At 44.2% G+C, this 15,194-nt stretch overlaps 1 protein-coding gene across 2 annotated transcripts in view; it reads right to left on the bottom strand.

Annotated features, from left to right (window-relative positions):
- osbpl3b (oxysterol binding protein-like 3b) overlaps positions 1 to 15,194 on the bottom strand; it is a 57,144-nt gene that overhangs the window by 30,627 nt on the left and 11,323 nt on the right. For both annotated transcript variants that reach the window (XM_062992379.1, XM_062992380.1), the window contains exons 2-3: positions 2,153 to 2,360; positions 484 to 600 (exon numbers count right to left, since the gene is read on the bottom strand). In XM_062992379.1, coding sequence (XP_062848449.1) covers positions 484 to 600; positions 2,153 to 2,248 — 213 coding nt within the window. In that variant the 5' untranslated portion in view covers positions 2,249 to 2,360. The remainder of the gene's footprint in view (positions 1 to 483; positions 601 to 2,152; positions 2,361 to 15,194) is intronic.

Here is a 15,194-nt window from a genome sequence, read left to right as displayed (position 1 = left end):
TCATATATTTTCTCATAAACTAACACACAAACATGTCACTGAGGATTAAGTTCTCTAAGAGTTATTTTTTCTGAACGTGGAGGTCACGTGTGTAATCAGCTAATGTAACGGTACACACGCTACACACGCTACAAATGCTACACACGCCATGATTTACGTGTGTGTGTGTGTGGGAGGGTAAACGAAATCGACAGCACACGCCGTGACAATTTATTACGTGTTTTAATCAGGTAAAATGCGTCCTGTTCTGGGTCACGTGGGTGCGATTCATTCTGTGAAAGGCAGGAAACACCCCGGACACACACACACACTCAGGATAATTTCTAGTAGCTCCAGTTTGCCAGACTTGGAAAGTGGGAGGAAACCGGAGTGCCGGGAGGAAACCCCACCCGGGGAATCGAACCAAGGACCTTCTTGCTGTGAGTCGCCTATACTAAAGCAGCATTTATAACCTGGAGGGGTTTCTTTATACCCCACACTGACCTTGTGCCAGCCTTTCATGGGCCATTTCCTCCTCTTCATCATGAAGCCCTCCTGTCTCTCGGGCTCCTGGACGTTTCCTGACCCCCCGCGCAGCCCTTCCACGATCTCCCAGCTGTCCTGTAAACACACACAAACACACACAAACACACACGATGGAATGATTTAATAAACGTCAAGCACAACCAAGCGCTTCACACCGGTCCGGGCAGCCGAAGCTTCTGTGCCCCCTAGAAATACTTGCCGGAGGGTATGAATACACCCCGACACCCCGGACGCTGCCTTTGGGGACCGTTATACACGGAACGATCACTGGATAAGATGATCACTGATAAAGCTCCTCCAATTGGTGGCTACATCACAACCCGTCCACTGAACTGCACAACGCAACACTTACCAGCTTTGGGTAAACGGAGCGACTTGGGCGACTTTGACCACAGACAGATAGTTGGAGCCTGAAGGTGTGGTGCCAGGGTTTCAGCAACAGCCATAGACCAACACGTATGCGGATGTTGACCACCTATCAATGCAACCAATGCCTCACATGGGGCAAAGAAAGGCATTAATGGACCTTGGACACTTGGAAGATGGTTGTCTGGAGTGACGAGTCCAGTTTTGTGTTGAGACATGCCAATGGACGATGCACAAAGCAACGTTGGAGTGCCACAGGGCAGTGGTGGTGGTGCCATCTCCTGGTATGCCCTAGGATCCTTAAATGGTGAACGCTACATGGACCTGGCAGCTGATCTTCAGGACGTCTTTCTCCACAGTGGTGCACCATGTGAACATGTGTGGAATACGCTGGAATGGGCTTGGCAATCCGCTCCCACTTGCCCGCAAAATGTTCACCAACTAACAGAGCTGCTGCAGTGGGCATGGGTCGAGTTGGGTATATAGGAAGTTGCCACCTTGTGGAGTCTGTTCCCCGAGATCTGTGTGCTGTAATTACTCAAAAAAGTGGATCAACCTGTTATCAGGCAGGTATCATTCTCCCTATTATTAATTATTATTATTATTATTAATTATTATTATTATTAATAATTATTATTATTATTACTGACATTATTATTATTATTATTATTATTACATTATTATTATTATCATTATTATCATTATTATTATTATCATCATTATTATTATTATAATTATTATAATTTTTATTATTATTATTACATTATTATTATTATTATTATTATTATTATTACATTATTAATAATAATAATAATAATAATTATTATTATTTTTATTTGTATTATTAATTATTGTTATTAATTATTATTATTAATTATTATTATTAATTATTATTATTACTAATTATTATTATTACTATTACTAATTAATATTATTACATTATTATTAATTATTATTATTACCATTACTATTATTATTAATTATTATTATCATTATTGTTATTATCATTATTATTAATTATTATTATTATCATCATTATTATTATCATTATTATTAATTATTATTATTATTATTATCATTATTATTACATTATTATTATAGGCAGGTATCATTCTCCCTCCTCTAGTCAAACTAGTCATATCCAATTCCCAACTGTAACGTCCTCTGCCCCAACGTGGCTGAAGAGAGCCTCGGACTATCGCATGGCCCTTCCGACACCCTCCGGCACCACGTCAGAGGAACAAAGCCACCGGACGCTCACCTGTCGGCTGTCGTGTTTGGACGAGGTGCTGCTGTTGCTGCGGGATGGAGAGGAGATCTTCTGGGACATGATGGAGCTCTTCTCCTCTGAGCTCATCCCCCAAAATCAAAATCACCCAAAATACGGGCACGGGGGTGAGGAAGAACGAGAGGGAGTGTCCATGCAGCTGTCGTTAATGCGACGGGCCGACCTTGTCAGCGACGCAGCACTGAGAAATAAACACAAAGAGGAGAAAACAGGGTCAGTCAGTGATTGATGGCTTTGTGAGGGCATGATTGTGCCCTGTGATTTACTGGCGAGTAAACTGGTTCCACAGCGACCCTGACCAGGATAAAACAATGCTAAAACAGACAATGAATGAATAAATTGCGATGGCTAGATGGCTATTTAAACAGGGTCCTTACACAGCGTTAAAGACCCCGCCCACTTTTTAGTCCCGTCTTTTCCCACCCAGCAGACTAGCGGCCGATTGTGTCTGCGGCAGGCGCCCAGCCGACCGGTAGCAGAGCTGAGATTATTATCAGTGATTGAATGCTTTGTGAGGGCGTGTTTGTGCCCTGCCCGCGGTGTTTCCTGCATTTTTGGGCAGGAAATCGGACACACAGCGACCCTGACCAGGATAAAACGATGCTTAACCAGACGATGAATGAATTGCGATGGCTAGACGGCTATTTAGGTTTTTTTTAAGGGAATTTAGCACTTAACTACTCAGAATGTGTTTTGGTCGAATCCCGGGCACCTTTGGGTGGGGTGGTGATGTTGTTGGTGTGGAGCTGGACTCCCTCACTGCAGTGTCGGAGAGGAGGATGCTGTCTAAGCTGCAGGTTATTATGAACAATGGCTCCCACCCACTTTATGACACGGTGATGAGACAAAGGAGCACATTCAGTGCAAGACTCATCCTACCAAAATGCACCACAGAGCGCCACAGGAAGTCTTTTCTACCTGTGGCCATCAAACTCTATAATTCCTCCCTTAATGTGTGACATTATGGTTTATCTGTGTAATATTCAGTATTGATATGTGCAATATTCAGTTTTGATATGTGCAATATTCAGTTTTCATACGTGAAATATTCAGTATTAATATGTGCAATGTTCAGTTTTTTCATATGTGCAATACTCATTTTTCACATGGGCAATTTATAATAACGTAAGCATTTTAATTATTTAATTGTGTGTATATAACTTTTTAACTTTAAAATTTTCTTCTTTTTTCTTTGTTTTAAGAGAGTAGAGTGTTTATTATTTTGACATAAATGGGTGCTACTGTAAAAAACCGCAATTTCCCTCTGGGATCAATAAAGTATTCTGATTCTGATTCTGATTCTGATTTGTTTCATTTGTACAAGGTTTCTAAGTGGAAGATGAGGCTGTACATGAGTAACAGGACTGAAAGAGTGAATACATGAAATATGGCAGCACATATAAGAGAACGTACTAAAGCACGTGAACACCGGGCACAGTCTAGTGATTTATCACAAAATGTTCTTTTTTTAAATAAATGAAATGTGGGTAACAGGATTGAAGACGAATCTTCTCAGTCAGAGTTACAATATGAGCAAACATACAGGGGGAGAAAGGGAGAACCTACTAATGCTAATGCTCTTCCTGTGATCTTTAGTAGATACAGATGATGAACATTTCTGTTGTAAATGTGACCTGATTGATGAGAATATTCTCACATGTTTATGATCAGAAGGATGAATATGTGAGGGTAACAGGACTGAGGGGATTTTAACCACATTATTCTACATTTCTGGTGATAATAAAGATTAAAAACATGGACGTGATCTGGAGTCACCGAACGATGCAGGAAAAAAGCATTTCTGACAGATTTTCATTATAAAGTGTCAGGTTAGAGAGCGGGGACGTAAATAAATAATAATACTGTTTATTCAGTCTTAGGAGTTTTTATGAGCAGTTAGATGAATGTGCTGGACACTTCACTCAATGAAAAATGCATTTTAAAGCTGATTTTCTTATACATTTATACATATAACGTCCTGGGAATGTAAATGGCACAGATTAGGAGGAACGGCCCTTTTAGACTCTTGAAATAGTCGATAGCCAACATTTAGATGTGTGTACAAGCTTGTGATCAGTGACTTTATTTTTAAGGTTCATTTACTCTCCCCGACGGTGACCGGTCGCCTTTCGGCTGAGACAAGCACGGACCTGTGGCTTCCAAAATCTCACGCCGAGCGTCACTGCGCCCGGCTAATTACGGCTCTTGCGGCGTCTGAACTCCCCACCTCACCGGGCGCCTCGTCAGAAGCCGGCGGAGAGCAGCTGCCTCTTTGTGTCCGGCCGATCATTAATTCATTCGCTTTCCACTGATCTCAGCGCGTCTGTACCCAAACAAAACCACACAAAAAGGGTGACGCACCATGGATCCAGGAGGGGGGGGGGCGGATATTTAAAGCATCGGGGTCATAAAATATTAATGAAGTGTGTTATCGGGGAGCAGAACTGCAGGACTGAATTTAAATCAATAAAGGAAATAAATCAGATCTGCACTTAAATAACCTCGAGTTTTTTTTTATCGCCCTTTTTCTCCCAGTTTAGTCATAGCCAGTTCCTCTTCCTGCTAGAGACTGATGGTGTACGAGGAGGGTATATTCTACTGACGCCCTCCCTCCGACATGTGCACGCTCCACCGACCCCTTGTTATTCACCCGTACCACCATTCAGTGGCGCACTTGGGTTCATATGGAGATCCGTATCGCGCACAGAGAGCCACGCCACCCATCTCCATTATTCCCTGTTTCATTGTGCAGCCAGCAGAGGTCGCACTTGCAGCAGTTAGGAAGAAAATCCCACTGGCACTCCCTCCCTTCGGATGAGCCGATTACCGTCCGTGTAGGTGCCTGGCCGGCCGATAGCAGAGGGCAGTTGTAGCCTAGTGGGTAAGGTAATGGACTAGTAATCCAAAGGTCGCTGGTTCAAGCCCTACCACTGCCAGGTTGCTGCTGTTGGGCCCTTGAGCAAGGCCCTTAACCCTCAATTGCTTAGACAGTATTCTGTCACACTAATTGGATTAAAGCGTCCAATAAATGCCGTAAATGTAAAATGTAAATGTGAGCTGAGATTCGAACTCGCGGGTATAAAACTCAGATTGAGCCCCTAGGTGTTACAGCGGGATGTTCCGCTAGCGCTGGGATTCTGAACTCCCCGGGTTCGAATCTTAGCTTTGCTTCCGCTTGGCCGGACGATAATCGGCTCGTCCGAGTGCCCCCTAGTGGGCACGATCGGCAGTGCAGAAAATGCAGCAGACAAATCGGTCGCTAGTCTGCTGGGTGGGAAAAGATGGGACTAATAAGTGGGCGGGGTCTTCGAGGCTGTGTAAGGACCCTGAGACCCTGGTTAGTAGGCCGAGGTACAGAAGTGGAGGAACGTGGAGATCAGTGCCAAAGTACGGGCGAATAAGAGGTGGTCGTGTTGGAGGGAGGGCGTGTCAGGAGAATATACCCTCCTCGTACACCATAGGGGTCTCCAGCAGAGGAAGAGGAACTGGCTTCGACTAAACTGAGACAAAAAGGGAGAAATTGCAGAAATAAAAGAGTAAAACGAAGGATTGGAAGCTGCACATGAGAGAACCATGTTAAAAGAAACAGAAGCGTCCTCGAGATGAAGCGTAAAATGTAATAAAGTGAAACCAGCAGCGCAAAATCAGTGCAGGAAAATAAACCTGCTTATTAATGACAAAAAAAAAAAAGAGAAAATGAAATGCGGCGTTCGGTTGCGTAGCAGCGTAGCAACGCTGTGACCTCAGTCATGTAATTTGTCTAATTACAATCGTGCAGATAATGATTCCGCCCCGGAGCGCTCCGAAACAAACCGGAGCTCAATTATAAACCCGGTGAAGCAGAACCATGAGGCTGGAATTCTGATCAGCCATAACATTAAAACCACCTCCTTGTTTCTACACTCAGTGTCCATTTTATTAGCTCCACTTAACATATAGAAGCACTTTGTAGTTCTACAATTACTGACTGTAGTCCATTCTTGCTGTTCTTCAATGGTCAGGACCCCCACAGGACCCCCACAGAGCAGGTATTATTTAGGTGGTGGATGATTCTCAGCACTGCAGTGACACTGACATGGTGGTGGTGTGTTAGTGTGTGTTGTGCTGGTATGAGTGGATCAGACACAGCAGCGCTGCTGGAGTTTTTAAACACCTGTGTCACAGCTGGACTGAGAATAGTCCACCAACCAAAAATATATACATCCTGTGACCACTGATGAAGGTCTAGAAGATGACCGACTCAAACAGCAGCAATAGATGAGCGATCGTCTCTGACTTTACATCTACAAGGTGGACCGACTAGGTAGGAGTGTCTGATAGAGTGGACAGTGAGTGGACACGGTGTTTAAAAACTCCAGCAGCGCTGCTGTGTCTGATCCACTCATACCAGCACAACACACACTAACACACCACCACCATGCCAGTGTCACTGCAGTGCTGAGAATCATCCACCACCTAAATAATACCTGCTCTGTGGGGGTCCTGTGGGGGTCCTGACAAAGCATGTAGAGAAACAGATGGACTACAGTCAGTAATTGTAGAACTTCAAAGTGCTTCTACATGGTAAGTGAGTGTAGAAACAAGGAGGTGGTTTTAATGTTATGGCTGATCAGTACATGTCGTATCTTCCGCTCTTGGTTTGTTTTCTTTCCAAACAAAGCGACATGCAAACGATGTTAAAAATAGACGCCGTGCAGAACAGAGCGCCTTTATTTATCATGCACACACACACACACACACACACACACACACGTGTACAGTACAGGGAATTCCCCTTCCGCTTGTCCCAGCATGTTTGGAAACTGTGGTCAGAGTGCAGAGCAGAGTCAAGCGGGTTAAGGGCCTTGCTCAAGGGCCCAACAGAATGTTGTTATGTTTTTCATGTACAGTAGAGGGAGGAGAAGGGGCACGGTGGCTTGGTGGGTAGCACTGTCGCCTCACAACAAGAAGGATCTGGGTTCGATCCCCAGGTGGGGCGGTCCGGGTTCTTTCTGTGTGGAGTTTGCATGTTCTCCCCGTGTCTGTGTGGGTTTCCTCCGGGAGCTCCGGTTTCCTCCCACAGTCCAAAAACGTGCAGTCAGGTTAACTAGAGACACTGAATTGCCCTATAGGTGAATGGGTGTGTGTGTGTCTGCCCTGCGATGGACTGGCGCCCCGTCCAGGGTGTTACTGTGTGCCTTGCGCCCATTGAAAAGCTGGGAAAGGCTCCAGCACACACACCCCACAGTGAGTGAGTAGAGGGAGGAACGATGTAGTAGCTGGTAGAATTTGTGTTGTGGCACATCTGGAAGGTCCTGGGTTCGATTCCCAGGTAAAGCGGTTTGGGTCCTTTCTGTGTGGATTTGCATGTTCTCCACGTGTCTGTGTTGGTTTCCTCCTACAGTACAAAGACGTTCAGTCAGGTTAGTTGGAGATACTACACTACCTTTAGTGTGTGTGTGTGTGTGTGTGTGTGTGTGTCCTGTGATGGACTGGCAACCTGTCCAGGGTGTTTCCTACCTATCGCCGAGTGAACTGCACCCACCACGACCCTGACCAGGATAAAGTGGTCTTAAAACAGACAATGAATGAAGGAATGAATGTTTTTATTAAATCTTTTAATCCGGTCGAGAGCATACAAACTCCACACAGAAAGGACCCGGATCGCACCGCTCCACCTGGGAATCGAACCCAGGACCTTCTTGCTGTGAGGATACAGTGCTACCCACCAAGCCACCGTGCTGCCCCCAGCGTTTGTGGTCTTCATTTCCTTTTTCTTATAAATAAACACACCTGATGGAAGGAACAAAACCCTTGATGAGATCAGTTGTCGTCTCAGGTCGTTTGGGAGTTTGGGGAGCGCCTCTGTGCGCTATTAACACTTTTCCCTTCACGCCGCAACCGTTAGGCTAACGAGCTCCTGCATATACGCCGCCGCCTCGTTAGTGCCGGGTGCAATTACTGGTTCCCGACACCATCTGATTATCCGGCTCGGTGAGCAAGAGAGAGTTGATAAAAAAGAGTTTTATTTTTTATCGTGAGATTATCGTTTCCTGTCAGTAATTGTATTGGTTCCTGCGCTGTAGGGTCTTGTTGTCGTTAGATTGATTTAGCGGTGTGTTTGCGTCAGATCAACAGATTTCAGATTAAACGTTTTGTGTCGGTTTATCTCAGCATTGCCGAGATAAATTAAAAGACCTGCTGCTCCACCGAGACAAAATAATCGCAGCTTAATTCAGGGACAAAATGCTGCTTGCTGTTGTGCAGTAGATATAACGGAACGAGGTGAAGCCCCGCACCTGCAAGAACTAAAAAACAACCTGACCAACATAGAATAACTCTGTAGCTGAAAAAACCTGAAACAAACGCTAACAACAAACATAAAGAATCTCAAATCAGAGCAGTGGCCAAAATAACGGAAACAAACTACCAAAACAAACATGTGCAGCCCGCAACGAGGAGCGAGGACAGAAAAAGAGACGGAGCAGAACCTGAGAACATCCAGATTCACCAGAGATACAATATCGTATTAATACATAATTAATTACTATTTAGATCAGGGGTGTCAAACTCAAGGCCCGCGGGTCAAATCCAACCCGCCACGTCATTTGATGTGGCCCGCGAGAGATTAAAAGTCGTGTGATTGTTGTGACGGTTCGAGTCTTTACGGAGACGTACTTAGAATTTAATGGGACACCGGCACATTTAAGCGGCAACCGTTGGCATCGTAGTCATGCCAACTAACTTTGACCTTCGCTAAGAAGCCGTGTCACTTTTACGTTTTAGCGGATAAAGTAGCGTAGTCAGTAACGTAAACAGTAATAAATAACAGGGCAGTTGTAGCTTAGTGGTTAAGGTACTGGTCCAGGAATCAGAAGGTTGCCGGTTCAAGCCTTACCCCTGCCAGGTTGCCACTGTTGGGCCCTTGAGGAAGGCCCTTAACCCTCAATTGCTTAGACTGTATACTGTCACAATACTGTAAGTCGCTTTGGATAAAAGTGTCTGCTAAATGCTGAAAATGTAAAAAAAATAGACGTTAATTCTCTTGCAATCCGATACAGAAGCGTCATCTGTAAGTCGTCGACATTTATATTCTCATTTGTTTGTAAATGTTTAGCGAGTACGTTACAGCGCTTCAGTTACGAATTTACCGTCATTACGTAATTAAATATGGTTGTTACCGTTACTATAGCGATTAATATTTTTACACACGATGCGAACTCGTTAGCGCTATTTTACGTTTGGTTAAATCTCATATTGTACCAGATGTAACTACAGCTGTGTGCCTGTACTTGTTCTGTATTACGTTCTTTATTGTTATTGTTGGTATTTTGTTGTTTGACTCCATTCTGATGCACACAGTGTATCACACAGCTGGGAGGCAAATAAAACCGACGTAACTGTATTCTGGAGGGAGCTGTCTGTCTGTCTGTCTGACTGTCTGTCTAGCTAAGGAAAGGGGGAAAAACTCTTAGCGAGGGCAGAACGATCGTCTTAAAATCTACTGTAAAATCCTACATAAACTGCATCTCCCACAATGCATGCCGATTATATGACCTGCAAAGTGATGCATCCTGCCACTAGATTCGGTGTTTCCACATCAGTGTTCAAGTGAGGCGGTTTTCCAACAAGTGATGATGAGAAATATTTACAGTTAATCCCAAAAGGAGGAAATTTAATGAAAGATGTGAAAGTGAAAAGAAGTTTGTGCTTCAGGAAGAGAAACCGATTCGTCTCTTGTGTTATGAGGCGTGTCTGTGGTAAAGGAGGACAATATAAATGTAGATATACGTTATAAATATACAGAATAAATTTGGCATTTTGACACCAAACGCAGAATTTAGCCTCCAAGAAAAACAACAAACTGTCCAAGACTTGAAAGGCGACTGCAATCACGGCAGGATACGTTATGATCGACCCTTTGAGGACCCTTGGTGAAAATTAGTTTGACACCCCTGATCTAGAACATGGAGATAATAATAGGGTGTGATTCCAGTAGTCATATTCCAATATTCCAAGAACACAGCTACAGTGGAGTGTTACTGGAATGTGTACGTGGCCTAGTGACCCGCCCTGCTCCCTCTACCTACCAACCTGATCAGCTACCTCAGTAGAGAGGATTCTAATAACACATGGAGCTCATAAGGCAGATTATTTAGACGCTCTACTTTACGTCACCGCACTTTTAGCTTACTATGCTAACACAGTTAGCATCAGGACGTTCAAACCCGCTAGCTTCTCTCATGCCACGTGGGCACAAATACCCATACACAGACACACTGTAAAGCTCGTCCAAATACTTTTGGTCATATCGTATAAAACTGGAGATGATATGAATCCCAAAACGGATAAATGAGGGAGTGGAATCTGGCGTTTGTTTAATCCAACAAGCTCTGCTGTGATTCACCCCTGCGCTGCGTTCCAGATGTGCACCGACATGCAGACATATTTAGTGCGCTCGCTTTACAGCTGTGTGGAAACTTGGTGTCTGATGCTCCGGATTAAAGATGCTGTTTAAACTGTGCTGCTAATAACAAAGAATTTTAATAAAGGAGCTACAATTGGATCTCAGCTCTGCTACCGGTGGGCTGGGCGACCCCAGCTAAATAATATACACCGATCTGCCATAACATTAAAACCACCTCCTTGTTTCTACACTCACTGTCCATGTTATCAGCTCCACTTACCATATAGAAGCACTATGTAGTTCTACAATTACTGACTGTAGTCCATCTGTTTCTCTACATGCTTTGTTAGCCCCCTTTCACCCTGTTCTTCAATGGTCAGGACCCCCACCGGACCACCACAGAGCAGGTATTATTTAGGTGGTGGATGATTCTCAGCACTGCAGTGACACTGACATGGTGGTGGTGTGTTAATGTGTGTTGTGCTGGTATGAGTGGATCAGACACAGCAGCGCTGCTGGAGTTTTTAAACACCTCACTGCTGGACTGAGAATCGTCCACCAACCAAAAATATCCACCCGACAGCGCCCCGTGGGCAGCGTCCTGTGTCCACTGATGAAGGTCTAGAAGATGACCGACTCAAACAGCAGCAATAGATGAGCGATCGTCTCTGACTTTACATCTACAAGGTGGACCAACTAGGTAGGAGTGTCTAATAGAGTGGACAGTGAGTGGACACGATATTTAAAAACTGCAGCAGCGCTGCTGTGTCTGATCCACTCATGCCGGCACAACACACACTAACACCCCACCACCATGTCAGTGTCACCGCAGTGCTGAGAATCATCCACCACCTAAATAATACCTGTTCTGATGGACTACAGTCAGTAATTGTAGAACTACAAAGTGCTTCTATATGGTAAGTGGAGCTGATAAAATGGACAGTGAGTGTAGAAACAAGGAGGTTTTTTATCAGAGGGAAAATAGCACACACATAATAAATCGTATTCTATGCTTAGAATGATCATTTATCAGATCTGTCCTGGTACCGTTTATTCAGGCCAGCAGGGATACACACAGAACTAGAGCAGCGCATCACGGACCCCCGAGCAGCACCGATCCAAAAGCTCCTGTTTATATTTTTCACAATTACTGCTTATTTACTGATTTAAAATCTATTGATGAAGATAATTCAGGACATGAAAGAATATTAGGACATGCTGAATAAATCACACGTCTGCAACCTGATACCGGACATTCACCAGACTGACGATGTTAAAACCGTCTACACTCTATTTCAGCGTGTTTTTAAACTGGGAGGTCCGACCCCATGGTGGAATAGATCTGAAAGCCTTCGGTCGTTAGCGTGCAGCACTTTAGGCTGATCAGGCTCAAATAGAGAGCGAGCAGATGAACTTCATCTCTTACAAGATACAAGATACTGATCATCTGCATCAGAGCTCCTGCACAAGCAACCAAAATTACCTCCAAACATCAGCTCAGAGACACCTCGTGTAGTCTAGCAGAGCATTTTACACACACACACACACACACACACACACACACACACACACACACACACACACAGTATGCAGTATATACTGAGTGTAGTATACAGTATGCAGTATATACTGAGTGTAGTATACAGTATGCAGTATATATTAAGTGTAGTATGCAGTATATACTGAGTGTAGTATACAGTATGTAGTATATACTGAGTGTAGAATACAGTATGCAGTATGTAGTATACAGTATATACTAAGTGTAGTATACAGTATGTAGTATGTAGTATACAGTATATACTAAGTGTAGTATGTAGTATACAGTATATACTGAGTGTAGTATGTAGTATGCAGTATATACTAAGTGTAGAATATAGTATGCAGTATATACTGAGTGTAGAATATAGTATGCAGTATGTAGTATTAAGCAAGAGAACACGAGAGGGAGTGTGTTATCGCGAATAACATCACGGCTGTGATTTGGTCGCAGGCACGAGCCGAAGTCGAGTGCCGTAGATCATCAGAGCCGTGATGTTATTCGCGATAACACACGACCTCAAGTGTTGTATTGCTTTTATACAACAGTTTTTACAAAATAAAGAAAGAAAATAAATCAAAGAAGCCCTGAATTTCATAATAAATATGCTTTAATATTGACAATACCTTCCGCCAAAAAGTAGTTCCACAACGAATATAAAGTTTAACACTACAAAGCAGACATCCCAAGTTACAAAAACTCATTTCAGGGAGGTAAGAACAAGAAGAAGAAGAAAGCAAGAACCTCCGAAGAGAAAAAAGAAATAAAAAACCTCTCACACACACCAAAGGATTATGGGTGATAACAGAACTTTTAGGAGCTGCTAACTGGGCTATTAAGCAAACTGTTCGCGTTACAAACACATTAATGTTTCCTACATAGTGCACTAGATTGTGTATCAGATCACGGATTTATGTTCCATACATAGTGCACTAGATAGTGAATTAGACAATTGGTTATGTTCCCTACACAGTGCACTAGATTGTATATCAGATAACGGATTTAAAACGCGATCGGGAAAAAAGTCTGTGTCGCCTGTGTGCGCGTTTGTGTGCATGAAGCTCGTCGTTACTGGCAACGCGTCAGCGGAGTAATACAGTTGTGGTGTGAAAAGGCCGTGCTGTTATCACCAATATCAGCACAGTTAGAACGCTTCTCAACCAATCAGATTGTAAGGTCGGAACTAACTGTTGTATAATGCAGTATATACCACGTGTAGTATACAGTATATATATATATATTACTAACACACCAAAGTTGACATCTCGTAGTCACAAGTTCGAATCTCAGCTCTTCTAACGCCCGACCAGGTGCTCATACACACAATGATTTTCGGGAAGGGGATTCCCCATAGAGGATAGGTCTGTGACTCTCCGTGCACCATACGGGTCTCCATATGCAGGTGAAAAGAAGCGGTGTGTCTGTTGGTTACGACCCTCCTTGGTCAGTAAACGAGCACATTTGCGTTGTCTATCATCTGAGGGTTTTTTGCTACGAGCTGTTTCTTTATTCCTGTGCAGTGCATCCTGTGCATTAACCACCCCCCCCCCCCCCCCCCCCCCCCCACACACACACACACCGTCTCTTCCTCAGCATAAGTGTGTGTGTGGGATTCAGTGTGTCTGACAACCACCTTGTTGTACCAGTTCAGCTTCCTGACAGACACACTCCTCATTAAAGCACCAGAGACACGCGGCAGAGACACCGAGATGCTACCTCTGTTCGAAAATATACGGACACAAGTGATAAAAGAATGGAAGGATAGCAACATGCTGTCCGGCTGTGGGACTCTGAGACGTATGAGAATCATGACTGTGACTGGAGTGAGGGAAGAACCGAGGTGAGCGATTGCGGTGAAGTGCGCTGGCCCAGGGATCGAATCTCTGCGGTGCTATCAGCCGGACTGAGATAGCTGCTGCAGTTACGACCTCCGCTGGTTGATCGAGGGATAACAGGGATCATTGTGTGACTCTCCATGCGCGATACGGATCTCCATATGAACCCGGTGCAGGTGAAAAGAAGAGGCCGGTACTGCACACAGGGGGTGTGTGTTAGTCATGACACTCCCTCCTCAGGGGATTGGCTATGTTCATTCATCAGGCTTTGTTAGGTCTATCAGTATGGTAGAGACTGTCCACTATTCAAATGAAAAATAAGTGAAAAGGTTTAATTTATTTAATGATTTAGCTTTTTTGGTCTTCATCTGAGGAAACTGTCGTTTACTGACTAAAAATTCAACTCCATATAAATCTCAGGTTGTAAAAATGTGTTTTATAAATAAAAAGTGCTTTTTAAGCCCCGGGACGTCCTTACGTAACGCCGTTCATCATTTCTCCAGCAGATCTGATCCGACCGTAAACGGAAACCGGAGACACCTGATCCGTAACCATCAGACAGACGGGTGAGGACTCGGCTGCTAACGTTCATTTGCTTTCCATGAAACTGAACCTTCAGGGAGGGACGACGTAGCGTCTTTCGGCTCGCGCGAGGGCATTAGCGCCGCGTGTTAGCGAGTCCTGTAGTGACGTCTCATATTCAGCTCGAGTGCAGATCTAGATTTGCATACCGCCCTGTGCTAATGGACCCGCGGACGCTCATGTTTCATAACAGTGACTGGCAGTCGTCAGAGAGCTCAGAGCGCCGGTTAACTTCATGGTAACATATTCCCTTTTCCTCACAATTTAGTCATATCCAATTCTACTGCTGCAGACTAACACACACACTCTCCGACACGTGTGCAGTACCGACCGCTTCTTTTCACCTGCACCAGACAGGTTCATATGGAGATCTGTATCACGCACGGAGAGTCACGCACCGACCTCTGTGCAGAACCATCGCTCAGCCAGCAGAGGGCCTAATTCCTGAATCATCGTCCGTGTTGGCACCCGACCGGCTGGTAGCAGAGCTGAGATTCTAAGTCATACCACAAAAGCGTCCAGTAACAAAAACTAGACGCTGAACTCGGAAGATTCAGGTGCGGAAAATGAGTATTTTTTCATTTTTGAGTTCAGAGGGAAGTGGGTATGTTTAATTTACAGAAGTGTAATAATCTTCCCATAATCCGCTAGCAGCTCAGCTCTGCTACCAGTCGG

Source organism: Trichomycterus rosablanca, chromosome 3, assembly GCF_030014385.1.
Source record: "Trichomycterus rosablanca isolate fTriRos1 chromosome 3, fTriRos1.hap1, whole genome shotgun sequence".
NCBI lineage: Eukaryota > Metazoa > Chordata > Actinopteri > Siluriformes > Trichomycteridae > Trichomycterus > Trichomycterus rosablanca.
The sequence above is the reverse complement of the archived record's forward strand: the minus strand, read 5'-3'. Positions and strand labels throughout refer to the sequence as shown.